The sequence below is a fragment of the Muscardinus avellanarius genome, assembly GCF_963383645.1.
Source record: "Muscardinus avellanarius genome assembly, chromosome: 2".
In the NCBI taxonomy this organism is placed as follows: Eukaryota; Metazoa; Chordata; class Mammalia; order Rodentia; family Gliridae; genus Muscardinus; species Muscardinus avellanarius.
This window is the reverse complement of record NC_137787.1, coordinates 37826319-37841935: the sequence shown is the minus strand read 5'-3', so window position 1 is coordinate 37841935 and position 15617 is coordinate 37826319. Positions and strand designations below refer to the sequence as shown.

General features: G+C 40.1%; 1 protein-coding gene across 1 annotated transcript in view; it reads left to right on the top strand.

Moving 5' to 3' along the window:
• LOC308258346 (aldehyde oxidase) overlaps positions 1-15617 on the top strand; it is a gene marked incomplete at its 3' end in the record, with an annotated part of 78032 nt that overhangs the window by 55120 nt on the left and 7295 nt on the right. The window contains exons 27-33 of the mRNA XM_080688872.1: positions 2735-2830; positions 5154-5282; positions 5948-6022; positions 8027-8079; positions 9333-9447; positions 13338-13403; positions 15277-15465. Coding sequence (XP_080544998.1) covers positions 2735-2830; positions 5154-5282; positions 5948-6022; positions 8027-8079; positions 9333-9447; positions 13338-13403; positions 15277-15465 — 723 coding nt within the window. The remainder of the gene's footprint in view (positions 1-2734; positions 2831-5153; positions 5283-5947; positions 6023-8026; positions 8080-9332; positions 9448-13337; positions 13404-15276; positions 15466-15617) is intronic.

Here is a 15617-nt window from a genome sequence, read left to right as displayed (position 1 = left end):
CCAAATCAAATAAAGAAGGAAACTAGAAATATTTGAGTTTCTCCTCAGTGGTAGGCCCCTGGGTTTATACTTTCCCACTTAATTAGCCTGGTCGCACCGCTAGTTGATAATGCATGATACTCTTTTATAGAAGGGGAGATGGAAGCCCATATAGACTTGTTTTCTTGCCCAAGGACATCCAGCTAGTGAACAGCAAAGCAAACAAGATTGGACTCTGAGCTTGTGGCCGCAGGTCCCATGTCTTCATCATCCTAGCTGTCTCCCTGGGTAATAGCTAAGGGGTTAAATGTCTCTCACCTACAGTAGCCTTGCTTTCTGGACTGTGAACACTGCAGGGCACAGACAGTATCTAATTAACTCCTGCATTGCCAGGGCCTTGCTGGAGCATATGGCACAGAGGAGGAATTCACACATTGAATGGCTGAGGCATTTGGTGATCTGTAGTATTAGAGCCAACTTCTCACAAATACAAGCAGTTGTTTCTTGAAGATTTAAATTTCACTGACTAAGTCCTCTCTTTAGAATGAAAATCCATCTGTTCCAATCCCCCATTTGTGCCAATTTTATAGCTGGAGCTTCATGGAATTATCTTTTGTGGCGATAACAATGAACCATCCAGTGGTGCCACTTAACTGAACCAAATTTGACATATTTAATGGCCTGAAAAAATTGCAGCCCCACATGGAACAAATTACTCAGCGGCCTCCAGTAGAAATGCTGTCCTAGACCTGCAGGTACAGCACTGTCACCAGCAGGGCCACACAATGGAGGACACGTACTACACACTCTCATTGTAGCTCAGTTACACGTGCAATTCCAACTACAGGTCACACCCGTGCTTGGAAGTGCCAAGGAGGCCAAGTATAGTTGACAAACTTCAGAACAGATCAAATCACTGTGCTCTTGCAAATTCATCTATCAAACATTTCTTGAGCACTGGCTACATGCTAGACATTAGGTTGTATTGCAAGGGATACCCTGGGGTGTGTCCCTCTCTCTCAGGGACCCACAGGCTAGCAGCGTACAGTGAGTGTTATAGAGGAGCCCAGAAGGGACTGTTATACTGGCATCACCTGGCATCAGATGTACAACCCCCAGGACAATCTGGAGAGGATGCCACTCCTTATCATTATTATATTGAGAATGAATGGCCAGGAGTACAACACTGTGTTTCCAGGAGTCACATGCCAGTCAAGAGTTTAAAAAAAAAACAACTGCTCTGCTACATTTTACTAAGGTCCTTGGGCATGATTATTATGGCAGAGATTCTAAGATTTCCTATTGGACTGTGAATTTGTCTTTGTCCTCAGAGAAGGTGTGCTCTAATGTCACCATTTTGCCAACACATCCCTAGTTTACATCTGCTGACTTGGTAAATAGAGTCCATTTTCACTATCAAGTATCATATTTAGAATGATAGAGGTTTCTGATTGTAATTCACAGTGATAATGTGAACTTTTGGATACCAATAAAGAAGCATTTCTCCAAGCATGGTCCACAACCTATCAGTAGCTGCAAACATCCTTCTGGTGTGCAGAGACTTGATCTAGGAATACAGTCCTTGGCTTAGAGTTACCTGGGTATTGACATGCAATTCCTTCAACTTATGACCTTTACTTATGACCAAGATAGTTTAAAAGTTATCTAAGTAAGTAAAGCTTAATAAAAATTTGAGGTTCATTAAGTAGAAATTGGCTTGTTACCAGAATTTTCTGAAAACCTGCCTTTATAGACCCTAAATTATTGTGCCACTCTGTAGAGAAACTTAAATGTTTTGAAACCTAGCTGATAAAAAATTAGTGACCCCTGGCCAATCCCCACTGCATCCATGAAGATGGTGCTTCCAGGCTGAACATCTTCATAGGTCACTTCGCAGGCCTTCGTGGGCCACAGTGTAACCAGGAAGAAGCATTTTCTGTAGGACCACAGGCTGTTGATGTTGGTCTTACATGGGAGACTCTCAGTGAAGAACTCCTCCTTGTTTTCTGAAATCCCCTGGATGTTTACACACTCTAGCACAGGCAGTCTTAAAAGAAAGCACACTCTTGTTACTGGTAAAACATGTTTAGCTTACAGTCTGGGTGTTTCTCGTTAGAGAAGCCATTAATTTTGTTAGCAGTTTGGTTGCTTCTGAGTCTTTGCAGGGAATTACACCGTTATAGAATGCTTCCAAGTTCTTGTCCAACTCCAAGGCTTGGTAATTCTGTGCCAAGATGATTTAGGGTAGAGTTAGCTCATTTTACAGCAGAAAAAAAAAATGTGTGTCTGTTCATCTTATTTGAGGTTTCATTTTCACTTCTCTGTAATACACCAATATCTATGGGAATACATGTACACAGGCAATTATTCTCTCGCTCAATTTATGTATATTTAACTTTGCATTTTAAAATGGAGGCCCTCCATATACAAAGAACCTGGAATGTTCCTCTACCCTGAGGCAGAGAGAGGGAGAGACCCTGGAGATACAGTGTGCTCAAGGATCCTAATTAGGAACCAGTAACTTTCTAGTTACTAGTAATTTTTAGTCCTGACACAGACACAAAACCACTGGGACATGTGTCCCCCAACCCCCATGTGTCCCAGCCTTCCACGGGCTCTGATCTGGTTGAATTTGTTTTTGACAGGGGTTGGGGATGGATGAGAAAAGATCATTTATGAGGCAAATGTTTTAGCTGATACTGTATGTGATAACACCAGCCAACAAGACTCCTTCTGTTTTATCTCCTTTGCTCAGGCTGCTGCCCTGGTTCACATTTATCTAGACGGCTCTGCGCTGGTCACTCATGGTGGGATTGAAATGGGACAGGGGGTCCACACTAAAATGATTCAGGTAAGAATGCAAATCACTGGACTCTATTGGTGTGTCCTTGCAGGTGTGCTCATGAGAGACACTAAGAATGTATGTTTTCTGTTCCAAAATAAAACATAGGAGACTGGTTATGATTGCATAAACTATTAAGCAAAAAGAAACTTAGAAAACAAGCTAGTTTATTACCAAACCCCCCAAAAGAACATGACAAAGAGTCTTGGGTTGTTTTATTCTAAATAAGGCTGTGTGTTTATTTTCTGACTTCCTTTGGATATACTGACAACTGAATTGTCTTCCTTTGAATCTTTGCTGGACAATAAAAAATGGGGGGTGAATTAGTGAAGGAAATACTTCCACTGATGTTATATACATATGTGACTTTACCAGTGTCAATCTCAATATCAAATATGGGGAAGGAGAGAGAGAGGGAGGGAGCTGGGGGAAAACCCACCAAGCGCCGTGTGCATGCATGTCACTATCACGCTGAACTACATCGTGATGTGAGACTACAGTGCACCAATAAAAGTATATTTTTAAAAAGAAATGATCACAGGCCGGGCGTGGTGGCGCACGCTTGTAATCCCCATGCTTGGGAGGCAGAGACAGGAGGATCACGCTGATTCAGAGCCAGTCTTGCTGGCTTAAGAGACCCTGTTTCCAATATATATATATATATATATATATATATATATATATATATATATATATATTAGGTCTGGGAGTATAGCCCAGAGGTAGAAGGGCTACCAGGAACCCCAGTACCACCAAAAAAAAAAAAATGATCACATTTGAGGAGATGAAAATGCTAATTACCCTGATTTGGTTTTTTAAAAAGAAAGATATGTAAATTATGATGTATTCCATTACTTCTTGCCCTTTTTATATTGGGCACTGAACAATCAATATAAATCACATTTGGCATTTCTAGCCAAACCTTGCTAATTTTCTTTTGGCTCACTTATTTAAAGTAATTTTAAGCTATTGTTTCTATTTTGCTAATCATGGTAGTGATATTATAGGTAATAAAACATGTTGAAAAGGCCAAAAATTGAAAAAAAAGACCCTACACAATTTTGTCACTTAGCAATACTATTTTAGGGTTGTTGTCTTTTGACAAAAATCTAAGATAACATTTATATAATTTTATATCCTGTTTCATTCACCTATTCTTAACAAAGACCACTTCCTCCTATCACTAAGTATTCTTTAACAATCATGTCTGTATGTTAGATGTATGTGTAATTTATTTAACTATCCCAAATTGTTTACTACTTCAGTGAATATTTTGGTACATTAACCTATGATCCTATCAGTAATAGTGTTCTTAAAATAGTTTACCAGAAGCAGAATTACTGGGTAGGAGGTTATAAGCATTTTAAATCACTCAACACATATTATCAAATTGTTTTTCAGAAAACATCCATCTTTTTATATGCCTAGTTGATGCTAAATGTGATGGATTGTTGAAAAATTTTAGACATTTTGCTAGGTAAACAGAAATGTCTCATCGTTGCTTTAATTTACATCTTTCTGATTATAGAGATGTTGAATATATATTTTATTTCATGTTATCAACCACTTGAGAATTGTTCGGTCATACTTTTCTCTACTTTGGGGTGAGATCTCAGTGTTTCCCTTAATAGGTCACTAGAGACCTTTTGTTAAAGCCCATGCACCCTCCACGATGCTCTTCTGAGAGCTAAGCACTGCAGAAGGTCTCTGTGACTGTGCTCTTGGAAGAGAACAAACTAAAATGCTAGCAGTAAAGAGAAGAATTTTGAATCAACTAACATTGGCAACAAGATCTCCTCCAGCACTAAAGCTCAAAAATAAAGCAGCCTGCAAACTCTCGTGTTGGCACTAGCCCCAGCTCTGTCTTGTTTTCTGTGATACATAGGTGTACACTATTGCTTTTCTAAGACCATTTTCCTAGAGCATCTCCAGTAATGTGCAGTGAAGATAAACATCTAATATTGATAACATTGGCTTTGCTTAAATTTTGCAGAGTGTGGTGGTATGAGCAGCTGCAAAGGTCATGATTATAAAGATACAAATGAAATATTTCTTCTTTCCTTGGCCTGGGATCTCACCAGCTCTTCCTGATGCTATTACACCTGAGAAAGTCAAAGAATAAGAAAGTGTGTTCAGAACTTGGGGTCCAGACTAACTACAGGGTTTTTAGAAGAGAGGAACTTTTTGTGCCTAGAAGAATTTGTGGTTTTTTCTTCCATGTTGGAGCCTGTTCTGTGTACAAGGGCTTAACACACATGCTCTTCTACCTGGGCACATGCATGGATGTATAGCTAATCAAAATATTTGAAAAGAACTCTTTTCTAAAATCCAGGTGGCCAGCCGTGAATTAAAGATGCCAATGTCAAACATCCACCTGCGTGGAACAAGCACAGAAACTGTTCCCAACGCAAATGTGTCTGGAGGGTCCATGGTGGCAGACATCAATGGGTTGGCAGTAAAGGTAAAGGTTGCTGTGATGACATCAAAGTCATTAGCCCCTCAAGACCAAATGCATGAGTGGAGCTCAGAAGATGTTGGGAGTTCATCACTCACATATGTTCTTCCCTGAGTCTAGAGCTCCGTCACTGGTACACCACCCAGAAAGTCTCCTGTGCTGGAAATGCTACCTCTTTTTCTCCCTCAATCTTGACATTTCAGTGGACAGCAAGTCCTTTTAATTCTACCCCAAACCATCTCTCTGTTATTCCTCCTCCATGTTACATTGATGTTGCTTTGAGCCAGGCTCCCGCCTACTGCCAGGGCCACTGCAATCCCTCTGCCTCCCCATTCCTTCCAGATTGGGTGCCTTTCACTCTGGCTCCATGCCATCCAAGTGAACTTTCTCACAAGTAAAATCTGACCGTGTTTGAAAACAGTGGTCAGTGGTTTTCCAGCAGTTCTTTTGCTAAGACTGCCTTCTGAGAGTGACTCACAAGGCCTCTGTCTCGAAGACCTGACAGGCATGTATGCATGCATTTAAAGGAATCTGTTCACACCATCCTCTTACAGGGCAGGTCTCTTACTCCTGCTTACCTCTTAGATAAGCCTATGAAGCGGAGTGTCATGTTGCTTTAAATTGAAGTTTGCATAAAATTGTGATCATAATTTTAACTTAATAATTCCTAGGAGGCTTGTCAAACTCTTCTAAAACGCCTTGAACCCATCATCAGCAAGAATCCTCAAGGAACTTGGAAGGACTGGGTGAGAATCACTGGTTCTGTGTGTTTTATGTTAGAAAAAAAGGAGGGAAAAAGTGAGAGGGATATGTGTGAATTAAATATCTGCAGAAAGGGTGGTTCAAAATATCCTACCATGGCATAATGATAAATAAGAGGTCTTTCAGCTCTCAGAATGCAGAGGTCCTGGTTTTTTTTTTTGTTTTTTTTTTTTTGTTTTTTTTTTTTTTTTTACAGTGAAGGAACTCTTACCTCTGGAAAATTTTTCTGTCAGAGAAAAATATGCTTTTTGTTTCTGCCAAAACTTCTGTTTTACAGAACTAATTAATGTTTCATCTTACAGAACCTAGATATTTTCTGAATAATATATGTAAATCAATGTGTTCTCCTTCTTTGTTTCAGCATTCCTAAAATAGAGAAGCAATATTGTAATTATTCTATAAAAGTAAAAATCATATAGGCACCCATTTAGAAGTAGAAAACCAAACCACTGGCTACGTGCTCAGCCCGTAGTGGGCTCTCCCTGGGGGAACTATCTAGCCGTTTCCGTTGATGCGCTTACAGTCCAGCTGGGAGCAGAGTTGCACATTCTAAAGCCAACTTGTAGCTGGGTATAGTGGCTCATGCCTTTTTCAACTCTCAGCAACCTAGTGAGATATTGTTTCAAAGCAAAATAAATTTTAAAAGAGCTGGGAATGCACCTCTGAGGTAGAATATCTAGCCCATGGATTCAACCCCAAGTACCACAAAAAAAATAAAAAAATAAAAATAAGCTTGCAAACTTTTCAAATAGGATATAAAATACCAGATAGTATAGAACAGATATCCATAAACACTTGAAGCATGTGTCATGCCGATGTCTAAAATATCACTTTTGCAACATTAACAAAGAGATTTGGTGAGGTATTATTTTAAAGAGTTCCACTTAGAAATAATCCCAGGTATGTAGCTCAGTGGTAGAGCACATATTTCGCATGCTCAAGGTGTTGGGTTCAGTCCCCAGCATCTTCCACCAAGAGACATTATTGCTTCCAATAGAGTAAGGACTCATTCTGTAATTCAATCTATGGAAGTGTTTGATCTTTCTGGGCATATTTATTTCTGTACTCTGCTTTGTGCTTCTGAGCCCAGCAAGGCTGAAAGTGTCTGGCTGGAGAAAGTTTCAGAGAGATGCAGTGCAAAAGAGCAGCAGAATAAATACATTATTATTATTATTGATTATTATTATTATTTTACTTATGTCTTACCACCACCCATGGCAAAATGCTGCCTGCCAGCCCACTTTCTCCTATAATGGATACACTCTCCCTTCCTCTCTTAGGCTTGGGGATGTGGACTTAACCCTCATTTTTATGTACAGTAATCTACTGTGTGTACTTGCAGATTTAGGAGATCTTTTGTTATAAATGGTACAATTTAACAAAATTATTTTCCTCAACTGAAATGGTTAAGAATACATGCCATTAAAATTAGACATCCAACCAATTATTGTTTCCTAAAAATACCATGTTAATAGGCTGTCTTTCCAGATGACTGAATGACTTTCTTCACAAGTTTCTGAACCTTGTAGCACAGTCCTTAAATGTAGCATACCATGGAATTCATTTATCACAATCATATGCATTGAACAACCACAGGAAGTGAACCACTTGTAGAAATGGTAAATACTGAAAGGAATAAGTTAATCTTGGTCCTTCCTAGTTATTGCTGTGGACCGCTTTATTATCATTTTTGTGGGTCTGGGGATGGAACCAAGGGGCATTTGACCTCCAAACTACACCCCTGCCCTATTTTATATTTTTATTTTGAAACAGGGTCTCATTAAGTTGCAGAGGGCCTCACTAAGTAGCTGAGGCTGTCCATGAACCACGATCCTCCAGTGTCAGCCTCCCGAGTGCTGGGATTACAAGTGTGCACCACCACCCATGGCTTGGATCACTTTATTTAATGCATAGTAACATTAGAATCAGTCTTGAGGGCATCTTTCTTTAGGTATCCTATTGCATCATGTATTGCTCTTCCTTCATAGGCACAGGCTGCTTTTGACCAAAGCATCAGTCTCTCAGTCATCGGATACTTCAGGTAAACAGTCCTTTCAGTCATGTGTTATGGAAAATAACAGCAGTATCTTGAGGAAGAGTTTTGGTAGTTCTTTTAGTAATTTTGGCAATAATTGATTTGTACCTTCAGTTAACCTGCTGTTATAAAGAATATTTAGTTGCTAGTTGATCCCAGTGTACAGAAGGACTTTTGCTGGAAACAAGAGGCACACAATGAAATTCAACTGAACTATAATTCAGGTCTCATTGGGTGGTATGATAAGGCTCTCTGGGAAATTGTGCTTGAAACCCACAGCCATGGCTAACTTGTTGTTGAGAACAGAATCTGTTCCCTAAATAAAGAAACAATAAAACCATAACGTGATAGCCACAACTTGTTGTTGAGAACAGAATCTGTTCCCTAAATAAAGAAACAATAAAACCATAATGTGATAGCCACCAATTATGCCATTTGGGCCCGATAGATTGGCAAAAAAGAAATGTGACAGAACCTGTATGGTGTCAAGATGTGAAACAATGAGAATTAGCATACTCTGGGAAACAATCTATCAAATTAATGGAGAGTGAATGTCATGAGAAGAGGATGGTATAGAGAGTCTCAGTTGACTTTTGTCACCTTGTCAGTTGTCATGGAAGTCCTGGGGCACCAGATGGATATCAGTAGTGGGTGTTGGAAGAAATTTTAATGGTCAACTCCAGGCTGGGGAGTGGAGGAGAGGGTCAGAGAACTAGCCAGCTACTGACCTCTTCTTCCACTGGCATTCACTGGGTGTCCTTAAAGAAAGAAAAGCTGGGAACAGCACAGGCCATGGAGCCTGATAGTAGAGGCAAAGAATAACAGCCAAGGGGCCTGATCTCCTAAACAGAAAGTGAAATCCTGGAGCCAGAGAGATAGACAAAGCCGGCAGGGGCACATCTTTGAAACAGTGGTGTAAAATGCAGGTTGAAGTCCCCAAATCAGATCCACCATCCAATATTAGTTATATGGCAATAGGATAAATAATCATAGAGTTAGCAGTTAATCTACAAAATTATGTATTCACTGGTCAGGAATAATTGGATTTTTTCAATCACACAGTGAGAGTTAAATAAGAAAGAAATGAATATTTATTTATCCAGCACACTTATTGAACATGCATTATATGCTGGCATATCACTGTACAAGTATGCTCCTCTGATTTGCACAGCTCCTTATGGGTCTGTTTAATCATCATGGTATGTGATTACAGGACTTGATCACTTAGCAATGCTCCTTAAGAATTCTCTTTCCTTCAGGGGTTATGAGTCAGATATGAACTGGGAGAAAGGTGAAGGCCATCCCTTCGAATACTTTGTTTATGGAGCCGCCTGTTCGGAAGTTGAAATAGACTGCCTGACGGGGGAGCATAAGGTCAGTATCAGCCGGAAAGGGCTTCAAATTGTAATTGTAATGCACCTAGATTCCACTATGCCATCTACTGGAGGAGAGTTGGTTGTGTAGTAGTAACATCATGTATTTGGCCTAGGGGTGTCTTTTCTGTACTACCAGAAGAAAATAGATCGGCCTTGGTGGTGTGATTGCGTCTATGGAAAACAACTGGTGGCCCCTCTTTATAGTTTCTTCAGCCCTTCTAAATGGAATCAGGAACACACTTCATGGAAGAAATGCTAGCCAGGCATGGTGGCACACACCTGTAATCCCAGTACTTGGGAGACAGAGACAGAAGGATCATAGGTTTGAGACCAGCCTCAGATACTAAGTGAGGCCCGCTGCAACTTACTGAGACCTTGTTTCAAAATAAAGGCTAGAAAAATAGGGCTGGGCGTGTGGCTCAGGGATAGAATACCCTTGGCTTCAATACCAGTACCACAAAAATGGAAGGAAAGAAGGCAGGCAGGCAGGCAGGCAGGCTGCCTAAAGAGGGCTTCCTTGCTGATCTTGCATAACCCGTGATCCTGATCTCTTATGAGAAGCGCCATCATGTGATACTCTTGAAGGATTTTACAAGCATCCTTAATGGCTAATGAGCACAAAGAGCCAGCAGTGGCCAGTTTCAAAATTTTTTTACTAAGCTAGGTACTTCTTCTTAGATAATTCAAGAGCATTCTTGTACTTTTAAAGGATGCTGTGAGGAGACACACATATACATGTACACATACACACACATACACTCAAACAAGCTTCAAAGACTCAGTTTCTCTTTGGAGGTAGAAGAAGCCATTACTGGTCACTGTCAATAATAATAAATCATTATCAATATATAAAATGGTTGTTTAACTCTCACAAATGTCATCAGCCAAGCTACTAGTTATGATAATCTGTCCTGAAGCCTACCCAGAAGCTATTTTTAGTTCTTAATACTACATGCTTGGATTATGATCAGATTTGTTTTCATTTAATATGTCCCAACATTTGTTTTCTTAACTATAGTCAGCCTGATCTTTGAAATTATATATACAGCCTTGACCCTGCTTGTCTTGATCCTAACTCAGATTGGCTCTCTTCAGGGAACTTTGGATTGGGACAATACAATGATCGTCCTAAGCATGGCTTCCATGTTAGTGTTCTCATGCTGATTTCTAAATCCCTTTAGAAATTTTGAGTAAAATTTTTTAGAAATTTTACTCAAAGAGAAAATTGGCTAAAACTTAATTTTTTAGATTTTCTTACATATCATATTTATGTTGGTCTTATTAATATCTAAGAACAAGGTAATAATTAGTCTTTGTATGAACTTTTAAGATAGGTTCTTATATTTTATTTGAACAATCTTAAGAGATGTGCTAAATTGTCTAATTTAGACTATTTATAGCTAGATTTATAGCTCAGGAGAGGTATTACCTCTAGGCAAAAGGCTATCATATGACATTCTAGCAGAGCCTTCCCAGAAGGCCTGATTCTCAGCCATTTTCCTTATGTTGATAGAATTGCCCTTATTTCTGCAAAATTTTCATCCCTTTGAACCTGTATATATATAGTTAGTTGTTTATTGCTGTGTAACAAATTACTTCCAAACTTGGCAACTGAAAACAATAAATATGTATTATCTTATACTACTTCAGAGGGTCATGCATCTGGAAGTGGCTCCTCCAGGCGATTTGTCTCAGGATTTCTCATAAGGTGAGGTTGAGCTTTCAGAGGAGTCTGCAGTCATTTCAAGGCACAGTGGGGATGGGAAAATCTGCTTCTCAGTGCCATCACATTGTTATTGGTAGAAGGCCTCAGTTTCTCCCTGGCCACTGGCCAGGTACCTCTGTTCCTTGCATGGAACCATCTGAAGGCTGTCTGAGTCTCCTCAGGACGTAACAGCTGGCTTCCCTCAGAGCTACTGGTCCAAAAGAGAGAGTGTGAGTAATTGAGAGGGCAACTAAGACAGAAACCATAGCCATCATAACCTAATCTAAGAGCGGGGCACTATCACTCCTGCTGTATCCTATTGGTCACAAAAACTGGTCCCATAGAGTATATTGAGGAGGGGATGACATAGGATGTGAACACCAGTTGGTGGGTATCACCTTGTGGAGGTGGGCTACTCCAGCCTAGACCAGATTATAACACAATGGCAGATAGCAGTAACTTCACAGCTATGAAAGCAGAGCCTTTACTTCTATTAGACTGTAGAACATCTCTCCTCGTCTTCAGTTGGGGCCAGTTGTCTTCTGGAAGAGCAGTCTTACTAACTGATATCAAAGAGAATGTTCCATTTCATTGTGTCTTATAATAAGAGAAGTGAGTGCCTGATATTTTACTGCAGTTAGACATTCTGGATCATTATCTACTTTTCTTAAGAAAAATATTAGATGAAAGTCTCAGAACAAATAAGAAAACTCATAGTTCTTTTGTTCCATTAATAATATTAAGTAGAATACATTTGTCATGGCAGAAACCACCATGTCACATCAAAGAAGGCAGAGACTCCCTGGGGAGCGAGGGTGCTCCCGACACTGGCTGTGCCTCTCCTCTCCTCGTTTTTAGGTTTAGCAGAGAACAGGCTGGAATGTCAGATTCACTCTCTTCTCCACTCCAAAAATGAAAACCCTAGAAGAGCAGATGACAGTTCAAAACTATTTTTTGATGCTGTATCCTGAACTCTATGATCAGTGCACTTCACTGAGCCAGCTGGTCTCTGGATGTGGGTTGTGTGGTAGCCATAAGGTTTTGCAATAGGGATTGTGATTGCCATTAGACATTTTCTTTGGTTGTGTCAGGTTATGTTTGTTGTAGAGGGTTAAACTCTGTTGCATCACCCATATTGAATCATAATAAAGTAAATATTTTTCTCTCCTTTTGTTTCTAAGAAAAAAAAAAATAACAGTGCTTAAGCTGACCAAGAGTATTATATAACCTTAACATTTTACATTTAACATTGTCACATAATAAAACTTTTGTTGCTTTTTTTCTCCTGAATAACATGGTCCAAATAAAGGTTTTTATCTCAATTTTCTGCCAGCCTGAAAATTAAGTAGAATATATTTGTCATTATTTTTATATTTTTATACATTTAAATAAATAGCTGAAGCTGGATATGGTGGTACACACCTATAATCCCAATACTTGGGAGGCTGAGACCAGACTGGAGGATCTCAGGTTCAAGATCAGCCTCATCAACTTAGCAAGGCCCTTAGCAACTTAGCAAGATTCTGTTTTATTTTTATTTTATTTTATTTTATTTTATTTTATTTTATTTTATTTTATTTTTTGGTGGTACTGGGGTTCCTGAAAGCCCTTCTACCTTTGGGCTACACCCCCCAGACCTATTTTTTATACTTTTTATTTTGGAAACAGGATCTCTTAAGCCAGCGCGACTGGCTTTGAACCTGCGCCATCCTCCTGTCTCCGCCTCCCAAGCGTAGGGATTACAAGCGTGCACCACCACACCCGGCCAAGATTATGTTTTAAAATAAAGAATAAAGCCGGGCATAGTGGCGCACGCTTGTAATCCCCGCTTCGGAGGCGGGGACAGGAGGATCACGCTGGTTCAGAGCCAGCCTCACTGGCTTAAGAGACCCTGTTTCCAAATAAAAATATAAAATGGGTCTGGGAGTGTAGCCCGGAGATAGAAGGGTTTTCAGGAACCCCAGTACCACAAGAAAGAAAGAAAGAAAGAAAGAAAGAAAGAAAGAAAGAAAGAAAGAAAGAAAGAAAGAGAAAAAAGAAAGAAGGAAAAAAATAAAGAATAAAATAGGGCTGGGGGTGAGCTCAAATGTAGAATGCCCTGTGTTCATGCCCTAGTACCACAACAAATAAATAAATAAATAAATAAATAAATAAACAAACAGTTGAACTCTTTTTATTACTAGAATATCAGAACAGACATCGTCATGGATATTGGCTACAGTATAAATCCAGCCCTGGACATAGGCCAGGTATGTGTAACTAACTTGCCTTGCTTCCTGTTTGTAAAGGTCAAAGCTGCTGTGAAGTTTACAGGGAAAACATTTCATCCAGCTTATTAATCATCTTATTCTTCCACTCCTTTACTGAAAATTGTTCTAGTCATTCAACCACCTAACTCAATTTTCTTACCATTTAAAAAGAAAAAAGAAACAAGGTGTTTTAGGTATTTTAAAGAAAAGTTTATTCTATTATTGAGGAGATTTAGTTAAGTAATACCAAGCCTGGAGGTGACAGTGGGGCCCAAGTCCTTGGGATATAAGTAGTCTAGTTAGTCCTACAATGCTGAGCTTTGGGCATGTGATGGGCTCTAGCTTCAATGAGTTTAAAGTTGAGTTGAAATAATAAACTTCAAATAATTGCAGCACTAGCTATGGATAGGCAGCCTGTGGGCTGATTTCTACCCGTGAATATTTTTTAATTTTAATTAGAAATAATCGACAAGACCTAAAAGTCACAAATGTCTAGCTGCTCTTGAAAACAGAAAATTTGTCAACACTGGACCTACATCTTCATGAGGCAGAAGTTGGTTGGTTGAGTCTTTGAAGAGTCATATGAGAGTAGATGACAAAGGACCCACCTGGAGTCTTCACACACTTACTTGTTTCACCTGTCTTGAATCTGGGCAATTCTTCCCACTTCCTCCAAGTTAGAGCCTAATGTAACATCTCTCCAGCGATGACATCACGTCATTGGAGAATGGGAAGAATCTATGGAGTGGAGAGGTCAAACCAGGTTGTCAGGGAAAAAGCAAGAAAAGACCTTCCAGGTGGAAGGAGAGTGGAGGCAGCCAACCTGAAGAAAGACACGAAATTCAGCACACACTGTGTTCCCTTCTGTTGTAAGCCTGGCACGGAGGACAGTGGCCTCCATGTGGGAGGAGCTGGCCACAAGGATGGGGCTGGAAGATGAGAGGGGCCCTGGTTAGTGGAGGGTCTCTGAAGACAGACACTTAGCTTAATGGATGGAGGTGATATGACCTGGGGAAAGGCCCGGAAGGGCTACCAACATCATGCATGGTAGATCCCTGCCTATAGGGATAGAAATGGGAGATGAGAAGAGCTGATCAAAAAGGAAGAAAATGGCCAGGAGTGGTGGCACATGCTTGTAATCCCTGCGCTTGGGAGGCAGAGACAGGAGGATCGCGCAGGTTCGAAGCCAGCTGTGTGCGCTGGCTTAGGAGATCCTGTTTCCAAATAAAAATGTAAAAATAGGTCTGGGAGTGTAGCCCGGAGGTAGAAGGGCTTCCAGGAACCCCAGTACCACCAAAGAGAGAGAGAGAGAGAGAGAGAGAGAGAGAGAGAGAGAGAGAGAGAGAGAGAGAGAGAGAGATCCAGAAATGAGGAAAAAAGCCAAGGCGGGGTACTTTTTGCTCAATGCTATGAACTTGAGCATTTTTAAGTTGTAAAGAAAGCTAGTAAGCACATGGTTCAAACCCTTCATATTACAGGAAAGGAGACAGTCCAGAGGTGTGAGGCTGTGGGTTGAGCTGATGGGGTCTGGGAGCCCCGAGAGCCATTTACTAGTATGTGGACCTGTCAGCCAGAGAGGCTTTCATTGGCAGGAAAATGAGGATGTTGGGGCAGTGGGTTCCATGAGGACTCTCCTAGAGCTTTGATTTTAAAGACCGAATAGAGATTAGAGCCCGAGTCCTTCGGCTTTGAACTTAGTACTGCATGAGATGTATAGACACACTTTGAGGTAGACTTTCAGAGACCAGCTCCAAGGAACCCTGAAAATCCTCTTAAAGTGTAATTTAAAAATTCAAACACTCAGCATGAACTTGAAATGCTGCTTATTGTTGGCTGAATTTCTCATATGTGGATCTTTTATTTTTTGCTTCAGGTCGAAGGTGCCTTTATTCAAGGCATGGGACTTTATACAATAGAGGAACTGAATTATTCTCCTCAGGGCATTCTGTACACTCGTGGTCCAGACCAGTATAAAATTCCTGCCATCTGTGACATCCCTACAGAGCTGCACATTTCTTTTCTGCCTCCATCTGAAAACTCAAATACCCTATACTCCTCTAAAGTAAGATATGCTCTATGAACAAATGCATGTTTATATGATATTTTCAGGGCAAAGGGTGGGCTACATTCATCTCTGAGTTTAGTGTTTTTATCAGGATTGCAGAAGAAAGTTCCTATTAAACACTTTAATTATAAAGTAAGTTAATAACATGA